Below are 27,799 nucleotides of genomic sequence, written 5' to 3' on the forward strand. Positions count from 1 at the left end.
CCCGTGGAGTGTGATGGTGTTCCTGGAGAGACACCGGCCTGTGCAAAGGCGCAGGGGATGAGACGTCCTGGGGGTTGGGAACTCCAAGGTGAGAGGGCAGCAGAGGCACAGCAAAACCACAGCCGCGCACACCCTTCCCCTCCTGCTTCTTCTTCCTACTCCTCCACTGGCCGGAGGGGGCACTCCCCCCAGGGTAGATTCCAAGACAGGAAGTGAGTGGCTTTATATATGTGGATGTGTGTCAACTTTATTTTCAAAGATAAGTTAAAGCCCCAAAAGAATGCTGTGAGACACCTTGAGAAACATGTCCCCATGATATGGCTTCCTGACTCAGTTCTTTAGATGAACGAGTAATCATCGCCACCTTGGGGGGTTCCTTGTTGAACGGGCTCTGTTCATTTAAAGCATTAAAGCTTTATATCCTAGGGGAAGAGTTGCCTCTACTGCAATTGGCAAGTGGAACTGGGAGGTCTCACACCGCATGCCAAGACCAGGGAATCCCTTTGGAGGCAGTGGCCTTCTCCTGTCTATGCAGGGACCCTGGGTGCCCAAAGGCGCAGCCTGCCTGCTCCTCTCCTCTTCCTGAAGCCACAGCTCAGACCAGCTGGGCTCACAGTCAGGAGCTGGTCTAGAGGGACCGGCTACTCCCCAGTTCTGCTCATCGTGGTGATGCCACAAAACCAGGGCCCAACCTCCTGCTTTTTTAGACCACTGTTGGGTATTAAGACTTCCTACTCTGGTCATTGGGATCCAGGCTTCCTACTGTGATCCTGCAATTCTTTGAGTTTCCACGTTTTATCGTCATCCACACATCCACCAGCCAGCCCTGGTGGTCTAGTGGTTAAGATTCTGCGCTCTCACAGCCACAGCCTGGGTTCATTTCTCAGTCTGGGAACCATACCGCCTGTCTGTCAGTTGTATACTGTGGCAGCTGCATGTTGCTGTGATACTCAAAGCTGTGCCACCTGTATTTCAAATACCACCAGGGTCACCCATGGTGGACAGGTTTAGTGGAGCTTCCAGACTAAGACAGACCAGGAAGAAGGACCTGGCCACCCACTTCCGAAAAAACTGGCCATGAAAACCCTATGAGTAGCAGTGAAACATTGTCTGATGTAGCGCCAGAAGGTGCGAGGATGGCGCAAAAAGACCGGGCAGGGTTCCGCTCTGCTGTACACAGGGTCAATCAACTCAACAGCACTAACAACAGAAACACATCTACCCCGCAGGACACACAGTCCCAAAAAGGGCTAGACTGAGTCGGGTTTCACCATCACCCACCTCACGGCCCCAGAACTATCATTCCCTTCTCCCCCACCCGCCCCCATCAATAGGGAATCTATCTCTTCCTTCTCTCTTAGCAATTGGACTTGAGGAATCTTGTTGCCCTTCCCTCCCACCGGATTTTCATCAGAGTCACCAGTAACCCCAATATTTTAAAAAATTCTGGTAAAATACATGTAACATAAAATTTACCATTTTAACCATTTTAAAGTGTACGATTCAGTGGCATTAAGTACATTCACGATGTTGTGCAACCGTCACCATTATCTAGTTCCAGAAGATTTTCATCACCCCAAAATGAAACTCCACATGCATTAAGCAGTCGGCCACTCCCCCTTCTCCCCTCCCCCCAGCCCGTGGCATCCACCAGTGTCCATAGTCTCTTCTGTCGTTAGATCCATTGTCTCTATGGATTTGCCCATTCTGGATATTTCATATAAAGGGAATCATATAATACATGGCCTTTTGTGTCTGTCTCCTTTCACTCAGCATATAATATTTCAGAGGTTCAGCCACATTGTAGCTTGTATGAGTATTTCTTTCCTGAATAATATTCCGCTGTATAGTTCTACCACATTTTGTTTATCCATTCATCAGTCGATGGAAATTTGAGTTGTTTCTGCCTTTTGGCTATTGTGAATAGAGCTGCTATGAGCACTTGTGTACAAGTTTTTGTTTGAACACCTATATTCGATTTTTTTGAGCATATGCCTAGGAGTGGAATTTGCTAGGTCATGTGGTCATTTTATGATTAGGTTATTAAGAAACCACCGATGGTCCTTTACAGTGGCAGCATCATTTTACAGCCCCACGAGTAATATCTGACAGTTCTAATTTCTCTACATCCTTGCCAACACTTGTGACTTTCTACTTTTTAAATTATTATTATTATAACCATCCTAGTGGGTGTAAAGTGGTATCTCATTGTGGTTTGAATTCGCATTTCCTGAATGACGATGACACTGAGAATCTTTTCATGTGCTTGTCGGCCACTGGCATATCTTTGGAAAAATGTCTATTAAAGTCCTCGGCCTTCACAAAATTGAATTGTCTTTTTATTGCTGAGTCATAGACTTCATTATATATTCTGGACACTAGACCCTTATCAGCTATATGATTTGCAAATATTTTCTCCCATTCTGTAAGCTGTCTTTTCACTCTCTTAATAGTGTCCTTTGATGCACAAAGTTTTTACGTTTGACAAAGTCCAATTTATCTATTTTTTCTTTTATTGCTTGTGCTTTGGGTGTCATATCTAAGAAACCATTGCTGAATCCAAGATCATAAAGATTTACTTCTATGTTTTCTTTTTTTTTTTGAGGAAGATTAGCCCTGAGATAACTACTGCCAATCCTCCTCTTTTTGCTGAGGAAGACTGGCCCTGAGCTAACATCCATGCCCATCTTCCTCTACTTTATATGTGGGATGCCTACCACAGCATGGCTTTTGCCAACCGGTGCCATGTCCGCACCCAGGATCCAAACCAGTGAACCCTGGGCTGCTGAGATGCAGAACATGCAAACTTACCCACTGCGCCACCGGGCCAGCCCTACTTTTATGTTTTCTTGTAAGAGCTGTACAGATTTAGCTCATATTTGGCTCTCTGATTCATTTGGAGTTAATTTTTATATAAGGAGTAAGGTGGGAGTCCAGCCATTCTTCTGCACGTGGACATCAGTTTTCTCAGCACCATTGTCGAAGAGACTATTATTTCCCCCATTGAATAGTCACGGTACCCTTGTCCAAAACAGATTGACCACAGATGTATGGGTTCATCTCTGAACTCTCAATTTTATTCCCACAGTGGGTTTCTTCTTTAAGTTAAAATTTATTGACCTTCTAAATAAGGTATAGAATTATAAATAAAGCTTAGTGAATTACTTAGTGAATTAGTGAATGTGAATTACTTCCAAAAATGTTCATCACAGCTGGATTGAAAGAGTATTTGGAAAATGTGGCCATGTTGTTTAGATGAGTATACCGCATAATAAATCTCCTGGAAATCCAGAGAGATTCGCCTTTGTGGAATTTGAAAGAAATGACCAAGCAGCAACAAAAGGTATATAGATCCAGATCCATCTCTAAAGTATGGAAGTACTTTCTTATTTAATTTCAAAGCAAGAACACCCACATTTAAGTGGTGGGGAGTCCAGGCTCGACAAACTTGCAGTCAGGAACATCCTTTAACCTTTCATCTTCCTGGATTGGCTTCCTGAGTCCTGTTGTCCTCCAGAAGGGTCCTCCCACATGCTTTTATAACCAGGAATCTTCGGGAGAAATTTTGGGGTTGGGGTGATCTCAACCCCTTCCCTTCCAGAAAGTTCCTAGTTTCCTTATGCAAATTGACCTCATGTACCCCAGAGCTCTACTCACAAGAAGAATTTGGAGGACTGGCCATATCAAACTCAAGAAAAATAAAGTCCTTCCTATTACTTCCTCTCCCAGGCATGGGGTGCCTTACTGGTCTTAAGAAAACTACTCAAGAGATTTTTTTTTTTCCAAAATAAAGATGACTGACTGTTTCCTGCTGAACTTAGAAATGGAAGCTACTCTTGCTTAAAGAAAAAGAAAATACACAATTTATAAATACATATATTTAAAATTTATACATATAAAGTACTGTATATATATATATATATATATATATATATATATATATAAAGTTCAGAGAGCAAATTTCAGAGAGTAAAATCAGGCCTATATTAACATCATAGAACATTAATCCCCCAAATCTTTTAAATTACAAACCAATGTTTTTACAGGATTTCCTAAAGTCTTAGGTCCCGAAGATTAGGCACCTTCGACTTCTCTGTTCTGGGTAGGCGGGTGATCAGCTGTGGTCTGAGCAAGCCCAGACCCTCCTGGAGGGCTGAAAAGGGGATTATCCACAACTTTCCCACAAGCTTCTGTTTGTTGGGATCCAAACACACAGAAATCCCCACATTTCTGCACTGCGATAACTGATGCCCTTCACGAGAATAAACCCGAAGGATCTTCTGAATCACTAAAGAAAGGATAACACTCATTACAATCAGCCAGTTGGCTAGGTTCTATCATAGTCAAACCCTCTCTTTACAACTGGCTTACTCTTAAAGTTTGGAAGGATACGCAGGGAATGTGCATTCCTCTGGGGAGGAAGTGAAACGGGGGAGGGGGTCCACTTTTTCCTCCAAATTTTTCTGGATTGGATCATTTGCTGTGTTTACAATGAGCATATGTTGTTTTAGGAATCTAAGTGTTTAAATTTTAAGTAACATGCTTAAAATTTAAAAGGCAAACAAGAGTTCTTTAACAATTTTTCTTACAACCCCTTGAACTCTCAATTACCTAAATATTCAACACGCAAAAACACCCATTTCCCCATCATTCTGGGAAGCCTGTCGATCTCAGAGTTCTGCTGACCAGTTTAGCATGATTTTCCTCTGTTTGGCCAGAGAGACCCTTCATCTTATCCTTAATATCCTTCAGTTCGAACTGGGGACTGCTATTGCCCAGCAGCAGCCTCGTTAGTGAACTTCTCATGACCAGGAAAGCCTGGATCCCTGGAGAAGGCTTTTGTGAGCCCTGGGGAAAGCATGCACCCATTGAACTGGGCTAATCCTGGTCATTATCGTCATGATTAGGGAATCAATTTAAATGTGGTGCTTGTGCCGATCAGCAAATACCACAGAGTGCAGCGTAATGTTTAACTCGGAAACAATTCCATTGCAAAACAAAGACTCCCTCATCAGTGGCTTTCTACTTTTACTTCTTTAAATTACCATGTGGCTTCCATCTGCTCTCCCAAGATAGGCACACTGAGCATCATACAAGTACTTGACTTTTGGGTGAGACTAGGAAGAAAACTCCATTATGTGGATGTGAATGTTTTAAAAAATGCCTGTGAACCCATCAAATTCTTCTAATTATATATTACTCCAATGAAAGCCAATACAGGGTACCATATTGGTTAAGAAAGCCAACTCTGGATCAGAGAGCCTAAAGTTGAATTTCAGCTCTGCAAATTACAAGCTGAGAAGCCTTGCGCAAGTTACTTAAACTCTCTGAGCCTTGATTTCCTCATCTGTAAAAAGGGGATAATACAAATACTTCCTTCCTCGGGTTGGTGTGAAAACAAGATGAGATATCATCTGGCACATAATATTCTCTCACTGTGTAATAATTTCTTAAATCAATTAATAAAGTAATGAGAATAATCTGAATTCAGCTCTGAGGTTGCATCCTACAACTGCTGTTAGGACATGGCACCAAGTGGCTGAAGAGCCAATGTTTCATAAAATTGAAAGTGAGACCTCCTCACAAGGGTTTACAAATTATTATTCATAAATGATTTTATAACTGAGTGACTTTAGGCATAGGTCAGCTGGAAGAGAGGAACTGAGGCTGTGAGGTGGTGATTGCCGGCAGGGAAAAAGGGTTCCTGGGGCTCTGAAACTACCCTTCACAGATCTCTACCTCTCAACTCCTCTTAGCTCAGTTGTTTTCCTTGCTTCTTGGCAAAACAGACAAAAACATAGCAACGGCCATCCTCTCTGGATGATTCCCTGGAGTTTTTCTAATTGCTTTGGAGGAAAATACCTAATATATTACAGTTGCTAGAAAGACACTGGAGAAGTGACTAATGGACAGCCCTTCAGTAATGCTCACAAGAGTGAACCTCCAACTTGGTGCGAGTTGCCCCAGAAGGTTCTCTCTACGTGTTCGCCAGGATTCAACATACTAATAATTCTGCTGAAGGATTTTATCCTCAAGAAAAGCGGATTTCAACATAAAGAGAATATATGTTTGCCAAACCTCTTTCAATTACCTAATGAAATATGCAGAGTTCCCAACTTTCTCATGAACTCAATTTTCTCTCTGTAAGTTTTGTGATTTCTTCTCAGATCTTTGGCAAACAAAAGAAAACTTGGTTTCTCATTCTGGTGGTTATGGGTGTTCCTTACTGTCTTTAGGAACTAATTACAAAAACCCATAGATATCACGTATTTCTGGGCACTGAGGAGGTGTTACAGATGTTCACCTGAGGTATGGCTGCACGCCTCCTAGGAGTTGAAGAGAAAGCTGGGGCCTTTGGGAGGATCAGAAGTGTGTTCCAGAGCAGCGTTTTTAAAATGGTGGGTTGTAGCACATTACTGAGTAGTAAATTCAATTTAGTGGGTCATGAATAGCATTAAAAAAAGTTGAGTCATATAGAAAACACCAGATTCCTTTATCATTAAGGATCCTCTTTAGCTCTGATAATCCTTTTGTCTCAAAGTCTACTTTACCTGATACTAATAATGCAAGATCACTTTCCTTTTGGTTGGTATTTGTGTTGTATATCTTTTTCCATCTCTTTACTCTCAACTATTCTGGGTCGTTTTTGTGTTGCCTGTACCTCTGGCATAGAGGCAGATTTCTTTTTAATCCAATCTGAAAGTCAGAGAAGAGCTTATTCTGTTTACATTTACCGTGATTAGTGACATATTTGACCTCTCTTGCCTCACTTTGTTTTTATTTATCATGCTTTTTTGTGTGTGTGTGAAGCAAGTGCTTTCCTTTTCTTTTTTATTTTTTTATTGCTGTAATATTGGTTTATAACACTATGTAAATTTCAGGTGTACCTCATTATATTTCGATTTCTGTGTAGATTACATCATATTCACCACCCAGAGACTAATTACAATCCATCATCACACACACGTGTCGAATCACCGCTCTTGCCCTCCTCCCTCCCCACCTCCCCTCTGGTGACCACCAGTCCAATCTCTGTCTCCACGTGTTTGTTTGTTGTTGCTTTTCTCTTCTATTTATGAGTGAGATCATGTGGTATTTGACTTTCTCCCTCTGACTTATTTCACTTCACATAATACCCTCAAGGTCCATCCATGTTGTCACAAATGGCCGGATTTCATCATTTCTTATGGCTGAGTAGTATTCCATTGTACATATTTATACCACATCTCCTTTATCCATTCGTCCCCTGATGGGCACCTGGTTGCTTCCAAGTCTTGGCTATTGTGAATAATGCTGCAGTGAACATAGGGGTATATGTGTCTTTTCGCATTCATGTTTTCAAGTTCTTTGGATAAATACCCAGCAGTGGAACAGCTCAATTGTATGGTATTTCTATTCTTAACTTTTTGAGAACTCTCCATACTGTTTTCCATAGTGGCTGCACCAGTTTGCACTCCCGCCAGCAGTTCCCTTCTCTCCACATCCTCCCCAACACTTGTTATTTCCTGTCTTGTTAATTATAGCCATTCTGATGGGCGTGAGGTGATATCTTAGTGTAGTTTTGACTTGCATTTCCCTGATAGTTAGAGATGTTGAACATCTTTTCATGAGCCTGTTGCTCATCTGTATGTCTTCTTTGGAGAAATGTCTGTTCAGATCTTTTGCCCATTTTTCAATTGGGTTGTTAGTTTTCTTGTTGTTGAGTTGTATGAGTTCTTTATATATTTTGGATATTAACCCCTTATCAGATAAATGGTTTGCAAAAATCTTCTCCCAGTTGTTCGATTGTTTTTGCCTTTTGTATCTATCATGTTTTTATGTCTTTTTTTCCTTTCCTGCTTTCTATCGCACTGGATTTTTTGTATTCCATTTTTTTCCCTCTACTGATTTGTCAGTTCACATTCTATTTTCTTTCTTTAATGTTGTTATATAAACAACTTAAAATAAAAAACTAATCTGTCCAGCCTCCCCCTCCAACAATTACAAGGACTTTAGAACGCTTTAACTCCAATCTTCCCACTCTCAGCTTTCACGATTGCTGTCTAACGTTTCAGCTTCCCCTCATTTTTCCCCCATTAGTGTGTGTGTGTATAATAGTCAGTGCCTATTTAGATTTATCACCTTCCTCATTCGCCACTGTTTCCTGCATCCCACTCCCACTGCCTCCTCATGGGGTCAATTTCCGTCTAACTGAAGTACATCATTTAGCAGTCCTTTTAGTGAGAGAGGTGTTTGAAAATGTATTTAGCCCGTGCTCTTGAATGGTAATTTAGTTGGCATATAATTCTAGGTTGAACGTTACTTTCCCTGGGGATTAGAAGATAATACACTTCACTGTTTTCTGGCACATGCTACTGCTGATTCGAAGTCTGTAGTCAGTCTCATTGTTTCTCCTTTGCAGGTAAGCCTTCCTTCACATAGCTTTAAGGCTTATTTTTTGCTTTTGGCATTCAAGAGTTTCACCAGGAGGCATTTTGGTTGGTTATGTCCTTATTTATTGAGTCCGGGATTCATGTTTCTTCAACTTTGTAATGTTCTCACTCAGTATCTCTGTGAATAGTGCCTCGCCTCCATTCATTCTATTGTCACCTCTGGAATTCCTATTAGACTTACGTTGGGACATCTCATTCTGTCTCTGTCTCAACCGCTTTTCCACATCTCCCAGCTCTATCTCTGTGCATTCTCTCTCCCAGCTCCATCCCTGTGCATTCTCTCTCCCAGCTCCATCCCTGTGCATTCTCTCTCCCAGCTCCATCCCTGTGCATTCTGTCTCCCAGCTCCATCTCTGCGCATTCTCTCTCCCAGCTCCATCTCCGTGCATTCTGTCTCCCAGCTCTAGCTCCTGGTTTACTAATGACTCCTCCAGCTGTGGCCATCTGTTATTTAACTCATACCCAAAATATGGTCCATGGATCAGCAACATCAGCATTACCTGGGAGCTTGTTAAAAATGCAAATTCATGGGCTCCACCCCAGACCTATTAAGTCAGAATTGGATAGAGAGTGGGGCCCACGAGTCTGCTTTTTAACAAACCCTCCAGGTGACTCTGACACTCACGGAAGTTGGAGGAGCATTGCCTTAGCCCGTTCATAAATTGTTTTCATTTCTAGAGGTGGTATTTAGTTCTTTTCAAATCTGATCCCTTTTTTTCTTACTGCCCTGTTCTTTCACCAAAGTTTATGTTATTTTTTAGTAAATCTCTATAATCATCTTAAATATACTTATTTCATGGTCTCAAATTGCCATGCTTGGGGGCCTGGATTCTCCAGCTGATGGTATTTACTGACTCCCTCCTCCTTGTTGGTTTCTTTTTTATTATGAGCTCATAATGACTGAGGGCCTTAGTTCCACTTCCAAGTTTGCTCAGATCTGAGGTCATGTCTTTTATCCAGGTGTCAGTAAACTTTTTTTAATAAAAGGTCAGATAGTAAATATTTTTGGCTTTATGAGCCGTACAGTCTCTGTCCCAATGACTCAACTCTGCCATTATAGCATAAACCCAACCACAGACAATATGTTTTTAAAAAGTGGGCGTGGTGGTGTGCCAATAAAACTTTATTTATAAAACAGGCAGGGGGCCAGATATGGTTCACAGGCGATAGTTTGCCAAGGCCTGCTCTTATCCTTGATTGGGCATCCGAACTGTAGCCCCCCGGCTTCCCTTATCGCCTCTTCCATCTCTCTATGTGTATTACATAGATATTACCATTTCAAGACAATTTCCTAAATGTACCTGATGATATTGAGATCGCTTAGGGCACTTGTTAAAAATAGAACCCGAGGCTCTCGGCCTCTAGGTTCTGATTCAGTCCATGCGACGTGACCAATGTGTCAGTCTGTTTAGCAAGAACCCCAGGTAATTCTAAGGGTGAGAAAAGTTTGGGAAACTCTGCTTTAATAGAAGAGATTGGGAAGAATGAACTTAATGTTACAAGACTTACTCCCCCAACATCTGTACAACTTTGTCTCAGTTCTCACTCACACGATGCCACGTTGATTACTGCAAATCCTTAAAATCAGAGGCAAGGACAGCTCAGGCTATTAGTTCGTGGTCAGGAGGCAGGAAGTGTGTGACTCATGGACAGCAGCTGGTTTTTGGTGGGGTAGTCTTTTCAGTGCAGCTTGAGAAACGCCTTCTCCCAGGAAGCCACACCTATTTTTTACTAAAGGCTCTTTAATAATAAAGCCATATCATGCTACAGACTTAGAAGACATGGAATTCCCCCCAACAGTTCAGTGATGACTGCTGAGATAAGAGTTCATCCAACTTTTCTTGGTACTTGTTTACCCAAATAATCAGGGAATGAATAAGTGGCAAAAGCATTTGAGGTATTTGATGAACTTTCCAATGATTTATAGGGTTAAATCACAGCGAAGTTTCCTAGGCCAAAGACCATATTATTGCCCAACGCTTTGATCTCTTCCTTACCGTTGGTACCCAGAGCTGACATTTATGGAGTTATAGCCACCCAGATGTTTCCAGTGGGCCGTCAAGGTTGACAGCCACTGCTATAGACTAAAGTGTGGACAATTAACCCCTCTATCAGTGGCTCTCAAAGTGTGGTCCCCAAGCTGGCAGCATCGGCATCACCTGAGAACTAGTTTGAAATGCAAGTTCTCAGGCCACACTCGCGTCCCACTGACTCAGATACTCTGGGGTTGGGGTCCAGCAATCCGTGTGGTAAGAGGCCCTCCAGATAATTCCAATGCCGGCTGAAGTTTGAGAATTGTTGCACTACAATGCCAGTGAATCACAGCTCCTTGGGTTTCTGCCCCTTTGAAAACTTTGCCACTCTTCTCATTAAGTGGGGGAGTCTACCCCTCTCTTGAATCTAGGCAAGACTTGTGACTTGCTTTGACCAACAGAAGGAAACTGAAGCGCTGCTGTGCACGTTCCAGAGTCTAGGCCTCAAGAAGGCATGAAGCTTCCACTTTTGTCCTCTTGGAACGTTTCTTCCACAATGTAAGGAAGCTGGTCTGGCCTACTGGAGGATGAGAGCCGTGTGGAGGAGAATGGAGGTGCTCCAGCCAACAGGCAGCACCAAGGCCCCAGACACGTGAGTGAGGCCAGCTCGGACCTTCCAGTCCAGCCCAGCTGAATGCAGCCACGTGAATGAATCAAGGAGACACCAGCAGAGGAACCACCCCGCTAACCCGAAGGATCATGAAAATAATCAATTGCTATGGTTTTAAGTTACTAAGATTTAGCAGCAGAAGGGACTAAATTAGAGCTGTGCAATTTACATGTAACCTTTGCCTTGAAGGGAAATGGTTAGTTCTTTAAAGAAAAAGACTCTGGGGAAGTTGGGAATGTGGCTGGTGCAAACTGCCAGGCCAGCTGTGAGGTGCCTCATAGGCGGGGCTGGCTTCCTGGGCACTGCCCTGTGCCGCCACACAGGCCCCACGCTTAGAAGGGCCTCACCCTAGTTTCAATCTCTGCCGTCGCCATCTAGAAATTCTTAACAACTTTGAACAAGGAGCTCTGAGTTTTCATTTTATTCTGGGCCCTACAGACTAAATAGCCAGTCCCACTAATAGGCAGTTTTCCCGTTTATGCCTCACAACAACCCTAGGAGTTTGGTTTATCAGCTGCCATCACGTATTTGGGACATGTTGTGACTGAGCAAATAAAAAGGTGCCTGGCAAGTTGGTGAAGCATTTTCCCGGCATACTGAGGAAAACCCACTTGCAGATATAACCTGGAGTATATTTAAACAACTACAGGGCCAGGCAGGGGGAAGGGAAGGGCCTGGCCTGGGAAGCTAGGCCCCAGGCAGCCCAAACTCACTATTTATAGTGCTGTGGCCTATTTTGGCCTGCTGGGTGGCCCTGAAAATTGCCCTGAGAACTGGGCCTGGAAACACAATGGAAACCAGGCGCCTTCATTCTGGGGATGGCTGGAATCATGCTGGGCACGGACAAAAGTTTCTCTGATGAACTCAAGGACATTTTGAAAAACAGGATTTTCTTTAACAGAGAATTTTTATGAATTTAAGAGAAACCACCAGGAAATGATCAGGAATGTGTCCTGAGGGAGGAAAAGGAATGAGCAAATCAAGTCAATGAAGAGCTCACAGTCACAAGGCCCCAACCATGTGCCAGGCACTGTGCAAAGCTCTTGACACACAGCATTCTATTTATACCCTCACGTACGACCCTATGAGGGCAGCCCTCTTATTAGCCCCATTTTAGAGGAAAGAAACCGAGGCTTAGGAAAATGAAGGAATCTACTGGAGGTCACAGGGCTGGTAAGCCAGGATTCAAACCCACGTCACGGCACTCCATCTACCCAGGCTGTGACCTACAGCAATGCTTCTCAAACTCCAGCGTGCAAAAACTCACCTGGGAATCTTGTCAAGGTGCAGATTCTGATTCGGGAGCCCTGGGCGGGGCCTAGATTCTGCATTTCTAACCAGTTGCCATGTGAAGATGATACCACTGGGCCACAGACAACAATTTGAGTAGCAAAGATCTAGATATTACAATTATTCTCCTCTCCTACTTTCCTCCCCCTACAATCTGCTTTCTCTACAGCAGCCTGAGTTACTGTGTTAGTTTCCATCGCTGCATGACAAGTGACCCCCCCAACCTTGGCAACGAGAAACAACAATAAACACTTATTATCTCTCACAGTTTCTGCAGGTCAGGAGTCCAGGTGTGGCTGAGCTGGGTGGTCCTGCCTCAGGGTCTCTCATGAGGTTATGAGTAAGACGTCAGCTGGGTCCATTGTCACCTGAAGGTTTGACTGGGCTGGAGGAGCTGCATCCAAGATGGCTCACTCACATCGCTATCGGCTGGAGGTCTCAGTTTCCTGTCATGGAGGTGTCTCTGTGGGGCTGCTGAGAACATGGCAGCTGGCTTCCCCCAGAGTGAACGATCCAAGACAGAGACCAAGACTGCAATGTGTCTTATAACCTAATCTTGGAAGAGGCACACCACCTTTTCCACCTTATTCTGTTGGTCACACTTATCAACCCTGGTACAGTTGTGGGAAGGGACTCCCGGGAATGTGAATACCAAGAGGACAGACCACTGGGGAGTCATTGTGGATGCTGGCTACCACCATTTCCTGATGAAAAGTCAGTCAAGTCACGTCACTCCTCTGCTTAAAGCCCCATCATCACTCTTCATCTGAGTGAGAATGAAAGCCAAAGTTCCAGCATCCTAATGAGAGCTCACACTTGATGCCACAGGACCTGGCTCCTGACTGCTTTCTCGCCTCCCTTCCCTCATCCCCAGCTCACTTGAATCAATCACACTGACCCTCTTGTTGGTCCTCAGATACGGCTAGCACCCTCCTGCCCTGCAGGCCTCTGCAAGTGCCTTTCCCTCTGCCTAGAACGAACTTCATTCATATCTCTGCTCAAACAACACCTTCTCAGAGAGGTCTTCCTAGGCAAAACCCACCATCTAAAATAGTGGCCTCTATTATTCTCTAGCCCTTTAGCTTGCTTTATGTTGTTTCATGGTATTTATTTGTCGTAGATAACGTTAAGCAAGGAGCACACTTCTCAGATCCATTGATGTTGATCTTGGCCACGTGACTTGCTCTGGCCAATGGAATGTGTGTGGAAGTGGCATGTGCCAGTTTCCAGCCTATGCCTTATGACTCATGGTGTGTGTTTTTGTTCATGCCTTTGAGAACTTCTGACCTCTGCTATAAAAAGAACATGCTCCTGGTAGCCTCCTGATCTCAGATGAAAGACAGACTCTAGAACAAAACAGAATAGAACCCAACAGCCTGGAGCCAAGTGCAGCCAAATGCAGCCTAGAGCAGCTGAAACCTGGCTCATCTGCAGACACGTAAGTAAGATGTAAATGTATGTTGTGAGCCACTGAGTTTTGGGACGGTTTGTTAAGCAGCATTATTGTGACAATAGCTAACCAATACACATGTTGACATTATATTACATATTTATATCTGGTTATAGTCTATTGCAGGAATGCAAGCTCCTTGAGGGCAAGAATTTGGTCTTACTCCCTGTAGTATGCCCAGCATCTAGAACAATGCCTGCCTAGCACATAGTAGGTACTCAATAAATACTAGTGAATGAATATCAGTGAATGAATGGATCGAACTGTAGGGCCTGCTTGCTTACCCTTTATGCTACACTGCCTTTAAAGTAGCCCGAAAAATTGCAAAGTATTAAAAAAATAATTGTCTTGAACAGCAGTTCTAGGCAGCATACCCTTCACAAGAAAAATGTGACTCATACCAAGTCCTCTGCATTGTCTCTGTGCCAGACACCATCCCTCTTCACCTGGCCATAGCAGAAGTCAGACAGAAACTACCACCAACCCCTGCCTGGGTACGGAAGTGGGGCTTTAAGTGACACTGGTTCACCTGGTTGGGCAGCTATTCCCAGAGGAGAGCCAGAGCGATGGCTAATGACACACACAAAGGGAGGAAATTCGCCCCCACCGCCCTGCCTGGAGCAGCTGCCCCAGGAGACGCCCCTCTCTGGAAAGGAGGAAGAGGAAGTCAGGAAAGCCCTGGAGCTGACCGACAATCTGGGGAAGCCAACACTCAAGAGAAAGCAGAAGGGGAAAAGCCGGCCCTTAAATCACGAATTGTTGGGACTTGCTGAGGAAATAAAAATCGAGACTAACTCCTAAGGGTGTCTTCAGTCCTGCCGCCTCAGGGCTCACTTGGGACTGAGAGTACCTTGTATGAAAAAATGTTTGGCCAAATTCCCACCTGCCAGCTCTGTTCGTAGAGTGTTTTCCTTCAAATATAAATGCTCAGAATAGGTCTATGTGTGCTGATGTGGAAAGCTAGCCTCAAAGGTAAGGCAAGATGCAGGCTGCAGAGGGTGAGCCCATATTTACAAAAATATATATTCCATATTTATAAAAAACACAATATAATAAATATACATATTCATATATACAAAGGGAAAACACTAAAAGGACATGCACCAAACTGTTGACACTGGTTTCATCCAGGAAACAGGTTTGAGTAGCACAGGAATGGAGATTTTCACAATTTCCTTTAAACTATTTGTTACGGACTGAACGTCTGTGCACCTCCAAATTCATGTGTTGACGCCCTAACCGCCAGGGTGATGGTGTCAGGGGGCGGGGCCTTTGGGAGGTGAATTAGGTTTAGATGACGTCATGGGTGGAGCCCTCATGATGAAATTAGTGCCCCTATAAGAAGAGGTCAGAGAGCTTGCTCTCTCCCTGCCGTGTGGGGACACAGCAAGAAGGCAGCCATCTGCAAGCCAGGAAGAGAACTCCCACCAGACGCCGAACCTGCCAGTACCTTGATCTGGGACCTCCCAGCCTCCAGAACTGTGAGCAACAAATGCTTGTTGGTGAAGCTGCCCCGTCCGTGGTATTCTGTCAGAGCAGCCCAAACTAAAGCACTGCTTCTATGTGGCTTGATTTTTATTTGCAATGAGTATCTTCTCTTTTACAATAAAATATCAACAAAAGGCTTTTTCATACAAAGATGGCCATTTTTTTCCATACCCAAACTGACATGCTGCTCCTCACAATCTTTCCGGAGGTGGTCAGACGTGCTTGTAAAATGACGTCTTGTTTCACAGGACATTTGCCAGGGACAAGGGGCCCTCCTCTCCCTCACTCTGAGGCGAGGACTGGCTCGCAACTGCTCTGTAACTGCATCCGTGGTGCGACGCCTCTGCTTGCCTTGTCCCTCTAGTTCCATCACTGTTTACTTTCTGTGAACGTGCTCGCTTCTCCCATCCTGCCGAAAAGGATGGTCTACAGCTGTGCCCAGTTCTGCCAACGTCACCAGCGTCTCGGAAAGGAGCGCATTTATCCCACTTCTCAGCTCCATGTGCGTGTTGGCATTCCAGCTACTCTCGGATGTCAAGCAATCTTCTAACAGCACACATAAAATTGACAGAGAAAGATTGCCCTTTCCATCTGGTCTTTAAAGCCTCTTATTTGTTTAGTAAATAGAACCTCTTCAAATAGGAAAGACTTTTCAAATAGGAAAGACACTGATATATACTTACATCCACATTGATACCATTTATTTCTGCATCTACAGATTGAAGGACGTTTTCTCATGTGTTGCCACTGAAAAACATTTTGATCCTTATGATAACCTGATGAGCTATTCCAGGCAGCTATTATTCTTCTCAACTTAAAGAGAAAGAAATTGAGATTCCGAGTTTAGTGATTTGTCCTGGGTCATTCAACTGGTAGGTTGCAAAGCTGATCCCAATTCATCAGTGGGTCTAAACCCTGGCTGCAGGTTAGAGTCACCTGGGGGCTTTAAAAAACGCCCATCTCCTGTTCTCACCATGGCCAGGTAAACAAGAATCTCAGGCGAATGAGGCCCTGCGTATTAGAATTCAAAAACGAAATCTTTCCAAGGACGACCTTGACGCTTAGTGAGGCTTGAGTTGACCACTGCAATCCATAGGTATACAGAAGGCAGCCTATGTAAAACACATATGTGCTTACTCATCACCAGGGTGAAGAGCTCCCTCTCACTGGGCCTCTCCAGTGGACCACTGCTCAGTGACGAAAAGGAAGAGGCTACTGACGCAGGCAACCACGTGGAGGAACCTCAGACGCACAAGGCCAAAGGAAAGAAGCCAGACTCAAAGGCTGCCTATCTTCTGACTACATTTATATGACGTTCTGGAGAAGCCAAAACCATAGGGGCAGAAAACAGACAGTGAGGGCCAGGGCTGCTGGTGGGGGCAGAGGTTGACTACAAAGGGGCAGCATGAGGGCACTTTGGGGGATGATATGAATGTTCTATGTCTTGATTATGTGGGTGGTTAGACTGCACGCATCTGTCAAAACTGAGAGACTGTACAATAAGAAGGGCAAATTTTACTGTACACACACACACACAGACAAAGTGAGATACCACTACACACACACCAAAATGGCTCAAATTAAAAAGACTGACCATACCAAGTATCGATAAGGACATGGAGCAACAGGAACTCTCATACACTGCTGGTAGGGGTGCAAAATGTTTTTTTAAAAAAGGCAAGAGAGGGGGCTCTGAGGACGGTCAGCCCTGGGCTTGAACTCTGGCTACCGCTCATCACTGAGTGACTTGGGCAAGTCACTCGGGGTCTCTAAGCCTTGGCTGGTTCATCCACACATAAGATAACAGTAACACATGCCTGCCTACTTTGTAGCGTCGGCACAAGGTGTAAAGGAGATGATGCTTGTAAAATGCTGAGTGCGACGTCCGGCACGTGGCAAGTGACCAATAACGTTAGATTTTGCTCTTTTTCATATTATTATCATTCTCATTATCGCTGTTTCTGGGCTTCTCAAGGGATGGATGAGCTCTGTTTCTAAGGCACCCAGCGCTGTTCTTGGCAAGTAGATGGTCCCCAATGCACATTTGTCAAATGAGGGGATGAACAAATGATGTCACATGTCAACGGAAGGCCTAAGTCCTCTATGTGAGTCAGATGGCAGAAGGGTTGGCAGCAGCCACCCTAACATCTGAATCCTCGGCCTAAAACCAAGACCTCTACATCGTTCAGCAGTTCAGGAGTCTCATTTCGTTTAGTTAGGGGGACTTGTAGAGGTGACCTCAACCCCCCCAACAGCTTATAAACATTTTCCACGTTAGCAAATGCTCAAAACCAATTTCAAATATACGTGGGTTTCACAAATACATACGAGATGGCCTCCAGAAAAGAATTTTTTGGGACTGACTCTTCTGGTCGGGGAGGTACTGTGGTGGTGAAAATGGACCAAAATTGTCTTCAGAGCCAGCAAACGAGGATTCCACAGGGAAGAGAAGTCTTCCCATACGGCGTTCCCCCTAGGGGAGCCCAGGGCACAGACTGTTCATCAAGTCACAAGGGCACGACAAGTCCCTCTGAGGCTAGCGAGAGATGGCTGTGCACCGTCAAGAGGGGAACTGGTGCTGATTGGATGCACGGCCCCATTTTCAGCATTCCTTTTGCAGAAAACAATGTCTGCCTTTTGCTAGCAAAGTCTGCCCACCTGCCAGGAGATATCAGCAATTGGAAGAGAAATTCCAACTGAAGAAAATCTTTTCTGTCTGATACTCAGATGAATTAACCACGCCCAGCGCCTTCAGGGGATGCTCTCCTTTCAAGCCTGCTTGGGGGATCATCATTCCCCACAGCACAGTTCGTTTCTTTATGTGATGAGGCCTGGTGAAGAGTGGGCTCACGAAGGCCAATGATAAAACGAATACACTTTTCTCAAGGGTAATCTCTGGGGGATTAACAAGCTCACCTGTTGAGTTCAAGGATCCTGGGGCATAAGCAACCCCCCACAAAAGTCCGTCTTTAGGAGCCCAAGTAAATCCCCAAGAAGGGCTTATAAATGGAACAGTGCAGTTTGCTTTTCTTCATTTTCAAATGCCCTCATTAGAGAGACGATTTAAGGGATGTGGTTAGTCACTAAAATATTTATGAACTGCTTAATATGTGCCAGACAGTGTTGTAGGGGCTGGGGATGCAGGACGAATAAGTCAAGCAACCTCCACCCTCGTGGAGCTCACATTCTGGTCAGGGTGACAGGCAGTAGACGAGTGAACATCCAATATAATGTCAGGCAATTGATAAGTGACCAGCAGAAAAGAAAGCAGAGTAAGAGGCTGGAGAGGGATGAGCTGGTGCTGTTTTAGAAAGAGCAGCCAGAAGAGACATCCAAGAAGAACCCTGGATGAAGCAAGGGAAGGCACCATGGTTGATAGTTGCAGGTGCAAAGAACAAACAGCAAGTGCAAAGGCCCTGAGGTGGGGGCATGCTGCTGTCCCTGACGAACTACAAGGAGGCCACCAGCTGGCTTTTCTAAAAGATTCCCTAGTAAGGAAAATAGAACCAATAATAACAATAGCTAATATTTATTGTGGCTTTACTATGTGCCTGGCACTGTGCCAAGTCCCTTATAGGGATTAACCATCTGATTTGCTCTTCATAGGCAGGATCTCTTATTATTATTCCCATTCTACAGACAGGAAGCTGTGATTCAGAAGTTAAACAGCCTACCCAAAATTACCAATAGCCTGACATGACATACCAGGATTCAAATGGATCTGTTTGCTGTTAGAGGCCACATTTTTAACATGTTGCCATAGGGCATGTTTTACAAAGAAAGAATAAAACAAGTCTTTCCATTCAGCCATAACATTCATGAACAAGATTAAGGCTAATGATGAGAACATCAAGTGATCCTTCCAAAAAAAATGTGTCATCCTAGCAGCCCCGCCAGCTGACTGAAGTGGAGAAAACTTCCTCATCCTGCAAGCGCGGAGCCTCGCGTTGGCATTTCTGCTTTCTGCAGGAAAATATGGGAGGAACTACAAAACCTTTCCTCTGTGTTCTTTGAAGAGCCTTTTCATAGTCGCTTGGTTTTTATCCTGGGCTGTTTTTATCGTCTCTTTTCTACCTGACTATATAGGTCAACTCTATATAGAAAGCAGTGGTTTTTCAGGGGAAAGAAAATCGTGTTAAATTAAATCAAAGCACATTTGAACGCCCATCTCTTTCCTTTTCTTTTTATTGCGGTAAAATACACACAACATACAATTTACATCTGAACCATTTTTAAACGTAGAGTTCAGTGGTATTAAGTACATTCATAACGTTGTGCAACCATCACCACCATCCATCCCCCCAAACCTTTTCATCTCGTAAAACTGGAACTCTGTCCCCATTAAACGATAGTTCCCATTCTCCCCTCCCCCTAAATGCCTCATATAAGTGGAATCACACAGCATTTGTCCTCTTGTGACTGGCTTCTTTCACTCAGCATAATGTCCTCAAGGTTCACCCGTGCTGTAGCGTGTGTCAGACCTTCATTCCTTTTCAAGGCTGAGTAATCTTCCATGTATGTATATACCACGTTTTGCTTATCCATCCATCCATCAGCACGTGCTTGGGTTGCTCCCACGTTTTAGCTATTGTGACTAAGGCTGCTATGCACATGGGTGTAACATATCTCTTCGAGAACCTGCTTTCCATTCCTTTGGGTATATACCCAGAAGTGGAATTGCTAAGTCATATGGTAGTTCTATTCTTAATTTTTTGAGGAACCTCCACTCTTTTCCACAGTGGCTGTACCATTTTATATTCCCACCAACAGGGCACAAGGGTTCCAATTTCTCCATATCCTTGCCAACACTTGTTATTTTCCTTTTTTTTTTTTATAATAGCCATCCTAATGGATGTGAGTGGTATCTCATTGCGGTTTTTGTCTGCATTTCCCTAATGATTAGTGATGTTGAGAATCTTTTCATGTACTTATTGGCCATTCGTATATCTTCTTTGGAGAAATGTCTATTCAAGTCCTTTACCCATTTTTGAATTGGGTTGTTTTTCTGTTGTTGACTTTTAGGAGTTCTCTGTATGTCCTGGATATTAATCCCTTATCAGATATATGACTTGCAAATATTTTCTCCCATTCTGTGGGTTGCCTTTTTATTCTGTGGATACTGTCTTTTGATGTACACAATACTAAAATTTTCAAGAAGTCTAATTTGTCTATTTTTTTCTTTTGTTACCTGTGCCTTTAGTGTCATATCCAAGAAATCATTGCCAAACCCAATGTCATGAAGCTTTTGTCCTATGTTTTCTTCTAAGAGTTTTATTGTTCTAGGTCTTATATTTAGATCCTTGACATATTTTGAGTTAATTTTTGTATATGGTATTGGGTAAGGGTCCAACTTCATTCTTTTGCATGTGAATATTCAGTTTTCCCAGCTCCGTTTGTCGAAAAGACTGCTTTTCCCCATTGAATGGCCTTAGCACCCTTGTAAAAAAATCATTTGACCATATGTGGGAGGGTCTATTTCTGTGCTCTCTTTTCTATTCCATTGGTCTATATGTTTACCATTGGGCCAATACCACACCGTTTTGATTCCTGTAGCTTTGTAATAAGTTTTGAAATCAGGAAGCGTGACTCCTCTAGTTTTGTTCCTTTTTCAGGATTGTTTTGGCTCTTCACGAACCCTTGAGATTCCAAATGGATTTCAGGATGGGTTTTTCTATTTCTGCAAAAAGCCTTGTATTTATTTTTTAATTACTATATTATTGAATATTAATTGTTTATACATTTTATTTAATCTGAAAGATGCTGCATAATTTCAGGAAAAAAACTCAGATTCTGGATCAAAACAGCAGTGCTTCCAGATTGTATCACAGATACAATCTTCACCGTTTCCTCCAGCCTCCAGATGTCAGGAGGGTTATACAATTATAGGCCAGGAACTGCCTAGGCCAGTGGGATTAAAAAAAGAAACATCTAACAAGTGGCCACTCCATCATCATTTCCCAGGCTTCTCAGAGCCTCAAAGGTCTGCCGTGTATAGTGGCAAATGGTGCTCCTTACTCCAAGAGTTGTACAATGCACAACCCACACAACTGGACACAATAGCCTTACTTGATTATCCCCTCCAGCACAGTGTCCACGCAACTCCATCCTCCCCATGCCTCATGCTCCCAATCTCTTACTTCTTTGTCTCTCCACTGCCCGATCAAGACCTACTCCTGGGGCACACTTGCATACATTGCCGGTGCATGTAAATAGGTCTAGAAGCTAGACTCTAGCCACTCTAAACGGTAATTGAGCAGTAATTAGCAAAACTCTGAAAAGAGCCGCTTACTTTTTAAGCCATCAATTCTATTTCTAGCCATTAATCTTACAGAGAAAATCTGATAAATGTGCAAAGACATGAACGAAGATGTTTTTCATAATATATTTTACATAAGAGAGAAAACTAGCATGTCCAACCAACCATGGTTAAACAAATTGTGGTTTGGTGTATTCACAGAAAGAAATATCATAGAGCCATAAAAATTGGTGAGAGAGATCTTTGTGTACTGACAAAGAAAGAAATTCCCACTGTATCATTAAGAGGAGAGAGTAAGCACAAAACAGTGTTTATCATCACAATTGTGTTAAAAAAAAATTCCTATATGAATAGGAAAACTTCTGAAAGGATGAAGGCATCATATAATTTTTTAACTTATATATATTATCTATTCTTTTCACAATGGCTATGTATAACTTAAACAATAAAAATAGTAGACGTTTTTCAGAAATTTGCTCCCTGGGGTAGGCTCCCCCTCTCCAGCCACGGCCGAGCCTCCAGCTGACATAGGCTACAGTGTTTCCCCGGGACAAATCAGGATGGTTGCTCTACACGAATGGACGCAGTTTTTTATTTTGTGCCAATATCCTCCTTTGTGTGCCTAGAAATTTTTATACCGAAAACTGTAATTGCCAGGACTGTCGACTGCAACAGAAATGCGCCTTGAACAGCATTCACTGGCACAGCTGAACCCAAGTGCTCCAGCATGGTCCTCAGCACTCAGCCCCGCTCCTCTGTCTCTCAGCTCTGCCCTCCCTTCTCCAGCAGGCTCTCGCACAGTGGAAGAGGGTTGCTCATAGCCTGGCCCCACTGCAACCCCACGCAAAGCACGCCGCTCTGTCACCACACCTCCTGCGAGAATCCCAGAATGGAGTTCCACTCGGTGTTACTGGCCTGATTTGGGTCCCTGCCCATCATGAACTACTCCCTGTAGCCAGAGGGACGCCGTATTCGAGTGTCCAAGCCGGCACAGGCCCACCTCTACAGCCAGGGGGCAGGGGTCATTCACCCCAGGTCAGTTCACCCCAGACAAAGATATAAAATGCACAGATTCTCATTGTTCTCTGTGCTGGAGCTCAGGCTCTCCAATTTTTTTTTTTTTTAATTTTGCAAAGCCACAGAGGGGCTGCTGGAGCAACCTCGCATTGTATTGTTCATCAAAGAACGTAATGATTGATGGCCTTTGCGGTTCTCAGTTGTCACAATGCTTGGAGCGGGAGCCGACGTTGGGAGGAGGGGAAGAGCGCATGCCATGCTGGTGTCCAGGCTGAGTTAGAAAGAACAAAATAAAATCAATGGGCACAAGGCAGAAAACACTGGGACAGCAGAAATATTCAGGGGATTTAGCTGGTCTCTGCCTCCTAGATTAAAGAAACCAATCAATATGGCCCACGAGAACCTCCTTTGGACTTCACGAGAGAAGCGTTTTCTCTGTTGATGGTTACCTAGTGCATCCGGGGTCTCACAAGCAGAAGAGCACCACTGATGTGGCAGTGCGGCTCGTCACCCAGCACACTTCAGAGGGGAGAGGACCACATTGCATTCACAATATCCAAATGGATTTTTGAAAGACCCACACAGTTTTGCACGTTGAAACAATCCGGCTTACTAACCATTAATCTAGTATTTTGAAACAAGAAAGAAGAGCATGTCTACTTCTCCAGAAGTGCTTAATATCTAGTAACAACTACCAGGAACCTATTTACAAGGCTATAAAGTCACAGCTACCCAGAATGGTTCACAGCACATAGCTTTCCATACCACGTGACATTTCTGTTAATGTGGTCAGTTAAAATACATTTTTATCAGATGTCGGGTTAGTTTTATAACAAGTGCAGATGTCAGATTTGTGGATTTTAAAACTTCCTGGCAAGAATATGACTCAGAAAGGAAGTTCGTTCTGACACACACTGCAATATAGATGAACCTTGAGGACGTTATGCTAGATGAAATAAGCCCGTCACCAAAGGACGAATACCGCATGATCCCACTTATGCGCGGTATCTACAGCAGTCAAAGCCACAGAGAGCGAAAGTAGAAGGGGGTTGCCAGGGGCTGTGGGGAGGGGAGATGGGGCGCTACCGTTTCGTGGGTACAGAGTTTCAGTTTAGAAAGATGGAAAATGTTCTGGAGACAGATGGTGGTGATGGTTGCACAACAACGTGAACGTGCTTAAGGTCACTGAACTGGACACTTAAAAATGGTTAAAATGGGAACTTTTATGTTGTGTATATTTTACCACACAAAAAAAATTTTTGTGAGGGACTATATTTTTCCTTCATGGTATTTAAGAAATTACGAGTAAAGGTGTTTGTTAATCTCAAAACACTTCATGATGAGTGTGTAAAAACTACACGCGAGTGTGTAATGAGAGAGACTTTGTATGAGGTGCTGGCTATAAGAATACACATCGTGAATTCCTGAAAGCCCCTTTTTCTAGTCATCGGATGTTTAGCTGTTCCCAAGAAACCAGGCCAAAGCTCAAGAACTTATCAGAAGAACACATGGTCAGAAGTAATAAAACGGCTTGCTTCATATTATTTTTTCCATACTATTTATTTTATTTACATAGAATTCACATACTGTAAAATTCATCCTTCCAAAGTTTACAATTCGGTGGTTTTTATTATATTCACAAAGTTCTACAACCATCACCATTATCTAATTCCAGAACATTTTCATCACCTCAAAAAGAAGCCATTACAGTCACTCCCGATTTCTCTCTTCCTCCCGCCCCTGACATCCACTACTCCAGTTCTGTCTATGGATTTGCCTATTCTGGACGTTTCATTTAAATAGATTTATACAATATGTGGCCTTTCATGTCTGGCCTCTCTTACTTAGCATGATGTTTTCAAGGTTCACCCATGTTGTAGCGTGTAGCAGTGCTTCGTTCCTTTTTATGGCTGAAGAACCTTCCATAGTATGGAGGTACCACATTCTGTGGACCCATTCATCAGCTGATGGACATTTGGATGTTTCCACATGTTGATTATTGCAACCAATGCTTCTGTGAACATTGACGTACAGTGTTTGTGTGGGCAGATGTTTTCCATTATCTTAAATAGATACAGAGGAGTGGCAGTGCTGGGTCATAGAGCGCTATCTCTATGTTTAACTGTTGGAGGAACTGTCACACTGCTTTCCAAAGTGGCCGCGCCATTTTATATTCTCACCAGCAGTGTGTGAGGGTTCCGAGGGCTCAAGATTCTCACCAAAATTTGTTACTGTCTTTTTGATTACAGCCGTGCTAGTAGCTGTAAAGTGGCATCTCACTGTGGTTTTGATTTTCCTGACAACTAATGATTCTGAGCCTCTTTTCATGGGCTTACTGGCCATTTGTATAGATTCTTTGGAAAAATGTGTATTCAAATCCTTTGCCAGTATGATAATTTGGTTATTCATCAGGTTGTGCAAATTCTTCATATTAGATCCTTATCTGATATATGATTTGCAAATATTTTCTCCCATTCTGTGGATTGTCTTTTCACTCACTTGATGATGTTTTTTGAAGCCAAAAGTTTTTCATTTTATTGAAGTTCAAGTTATTATTTTTTCTTTTGTTGCTTGTGCTTTTTGCTATGTAAACTGTTGCTTAATCTGTAAATCATGAAAATTTACGCCTATGGTTTCTTTTCAGAGTTTTATAGTTTTAGCATTTTCACTTAGGTCTTTGATTAATTTTGAGTTAATTTTTGTATATAGTGTGAGGTAGGGGGCTACCTGCCTTCTTTTGTGTGTGGATATCCAGGCCTCCCAGCGCCATTTGTTGAAAAGACTGTTCTTTTTCTATTGAATGGTCTTGGCATCCTTACCGAAAATCAATTGACCATAAATGTAAGGGTTTATTTCTGGGCTCTCAACTCTATTCCATTGATCTATCTTTATGCCACGATCACTTGACTACTGTAGCTTTGTAGTAAGTTTGAAATAGGGAAGCATGAGTCCTCCAACTTTGTTATTTTTCAAGATTGTTTTGTCTATTTGGGGCCCCTTGAATTTTCATATGAATTTTAGGATCAGCTTGTCAATTTGTGCAAAAAAGAAAAAAGTCAGCTGGGATTTTGAAGGGGATTATGTTGAATCTGTTGATCAATTTGGGGAGTACTGCCATCTTTACAATATCAAGAATTCCAATCATCAAACACAGGCCCTATTTCCGTTTGTTTAGGCTTTTTAAAATTTCTTTTAACAATGTTTTATAGTTTTCAGTGTACAAGTCTTGAACTTCTGTTAAATTTACTCCTAACTATTTTATTCTTTTTGATGCTATTGCAAATGGAATTGTTTTAACTTCATTTTCAGATTGTTCATTGCTAAGTGTATAGAAATACAACTGATTATTGTATATTGATCTTGTTTCCTGCAACCTTGCTAAACTTGTTTATTCTAACTTTTTTTAGCGAATTACTTAGGATTTTCTATATAGAAGATCATGTCATCTATGAATAGAGATAGCTTCACTTCTTCCTTTCCAATCTGAATGCCTTTTATTTCTTTTTCTTGCCTAATTTCCATGGCTACAACCTCTAATACCTTGTTGAATTGAAGTGGCAAGACAAGATATCCTTGTCTTATTCCTAATCTTAGGGGGAAAATAACCAGTCTTTCACCATTAAATATAATTTAGCTGCAGGGTTTTCATAGAAACCCTTTACCAAGTTGAAGTTCCTTTCTATTCCTAGTTTGTTGAGTGTTTTTATCAGGAAAGCTTGTTGGAGTTTGTCAAATGCTTTCTCTGTATCCATTGAGATGACTGTATGACTTAAATTAATTTTTAATTAAAGAAAATCATACTAGTTCTCTTTGAAAAAAATTTGTTCAATTAGGTCTCCCTAATTCTGTCCCAGCCAACCCAATGTACCCACTGTTGTCACATTGCTCTGCTTCCTTTCAGATATTTTCCTATGCATGTCTGTGTTTGTGTGTGTAGCTGTCGAAAATATACAACATGTTTTTTTTAAAAAAGGTAAAAAATATATATGCTATTTCCTCTCCCTGAGATATTCTCTTGGTCCCAGCTGACACTCCAGTGCTCCATCTTTCTTTAAGGCTGAGATCAAGTCCTTCTTTTCTGGGGAAACTTCCAAGTCATCCCATACATCAGATATCTTTTCCTTCTAGCGAAAACTTGGATCTTTTCCCCTCACTTGGCCCCCTTCAGTTACGTTTTTAGCACAGGAAATGTTTGGCTTTGAACAGCCTGAACTTCCATACAGTATACACTGACCCCTTGTACATCTTTTGTACCTTGGGGAACATTTCTAGCTAGTGAGGAATGATGGTGCAATAGCCACAGTTAAATCCTGTGCCACTGAGACATCTTTACACGGCAGAGTTTGTCGGTGTGATGGCTGAATTCAGCTGTCTTACGGACAGTGTTTTCATGCTGTGCCCATAACACAGGCACCACGTGTGTGGAGAGGTCGGGGTCGGGGGTCTTACTGCATGGGAGAACCAGGGACAGAACATTTCTTTTTACTGTTACATCCTGGATACCTACCAGGCTTCTGGAAGAAATAAAATCTAAAAATCACTATTTTATTGCATTTTGCTCTGTTTCATAAAAAGGAACAGAAAATAGAAAAGTAAAATCGCTGATTCTGGTGTAAGAAGTATACGCCTCACAAATGAAACATGCTGATGACAAAGATGGAACTCAAGAAGCATGTGGAAAGCAGGCATCTTTCGCCTTGGTTAGACCTCACCGGACTTAAGCTAACCTGCTGGTGTTCAATTATGAAGCAAAAAGACCTCATTTATAAGATGTGTAAAAAATGCTAAAAACCTATGTCATCAAAGATTACCTGTAAGTCGTGGGGTATAATAGAGTTTTATAACTGGCTTTTAACTCTTTGGGAACAGACTGTTCCTCATGATGTGCAAGTTTATTATTTAACTTTCACACTTGACTTCAACCCATGTTTTTGGGAATGTGCCATGTACAAAAGGAGTGAAATGACCAGACAGTACTGCCCCAGATAGCGAGCTCCTTATAACCAAGGACAGTTCCATTTAATGGTCATGTAACAAATATTTTGCTGATTGATTAATTAATTATACCTCATTAGAATTAATCTAACTTCTTGATGGAGCACTGTTTGCCAGTGTGTTCACCCCAGTCTGTTTCTCCTACGCCAGCCCTAAGGAGAACATCAGTATGCAGATCTTTCGCCTCCATGTAAACCTCTGGGACCTTTTCCTTTGGTGATGCTTGCC

The 27,799-nt window shown here is 42.8% G+C and overlaps 1 protein-coding gene across 20 annotated transcripts in view; it reads right to left on the reverse strand.

Moving 5' to 3' along the window:
• IQCK (IQ motif containing K) overlaps positions 1 to 27,799 on the reverse strand; it is a 117,704-nt gene that overhangs the window by 33,589 nt on the left and 56,316 nt on the right. Inside the window, exon 8 of one of the 20 annotated variants that reach the window (XM_070484838.1) lies at positions 22,158 to 22,847. The exons of 18 other annotated variants lie outside the window; for them this stretch is intronic. In XM_070484838.1, the coding sequence (XP_070340939.1) occupies positions 22,773 to 22,847 (75 nt within the window). In that variant the 3' untranslated portion in view covers positions 22,158 to 22,772. Of the gene's footprint in view, positions 1 to 22,157; positions 22,848 to 27,799 lie in introns of those variants that run through there. One more of the 20 variants, XM_070484839.1, reaches the window with a different exon arrangement.

This window comes from Equus asinus, chromosome 14 (assembly GCF_041296235.1).
Source record: "Equus asinus isolate D_3611 breed Donkey chromosome 14, EquAss-T2T_v2, whole genome shotgun sequence".
Lineage (NCBI taxonomy): Eukaryota > Metazoa > Chordata > Mammalia > Perissodactyla > Equidae > Equus > Equus asinus.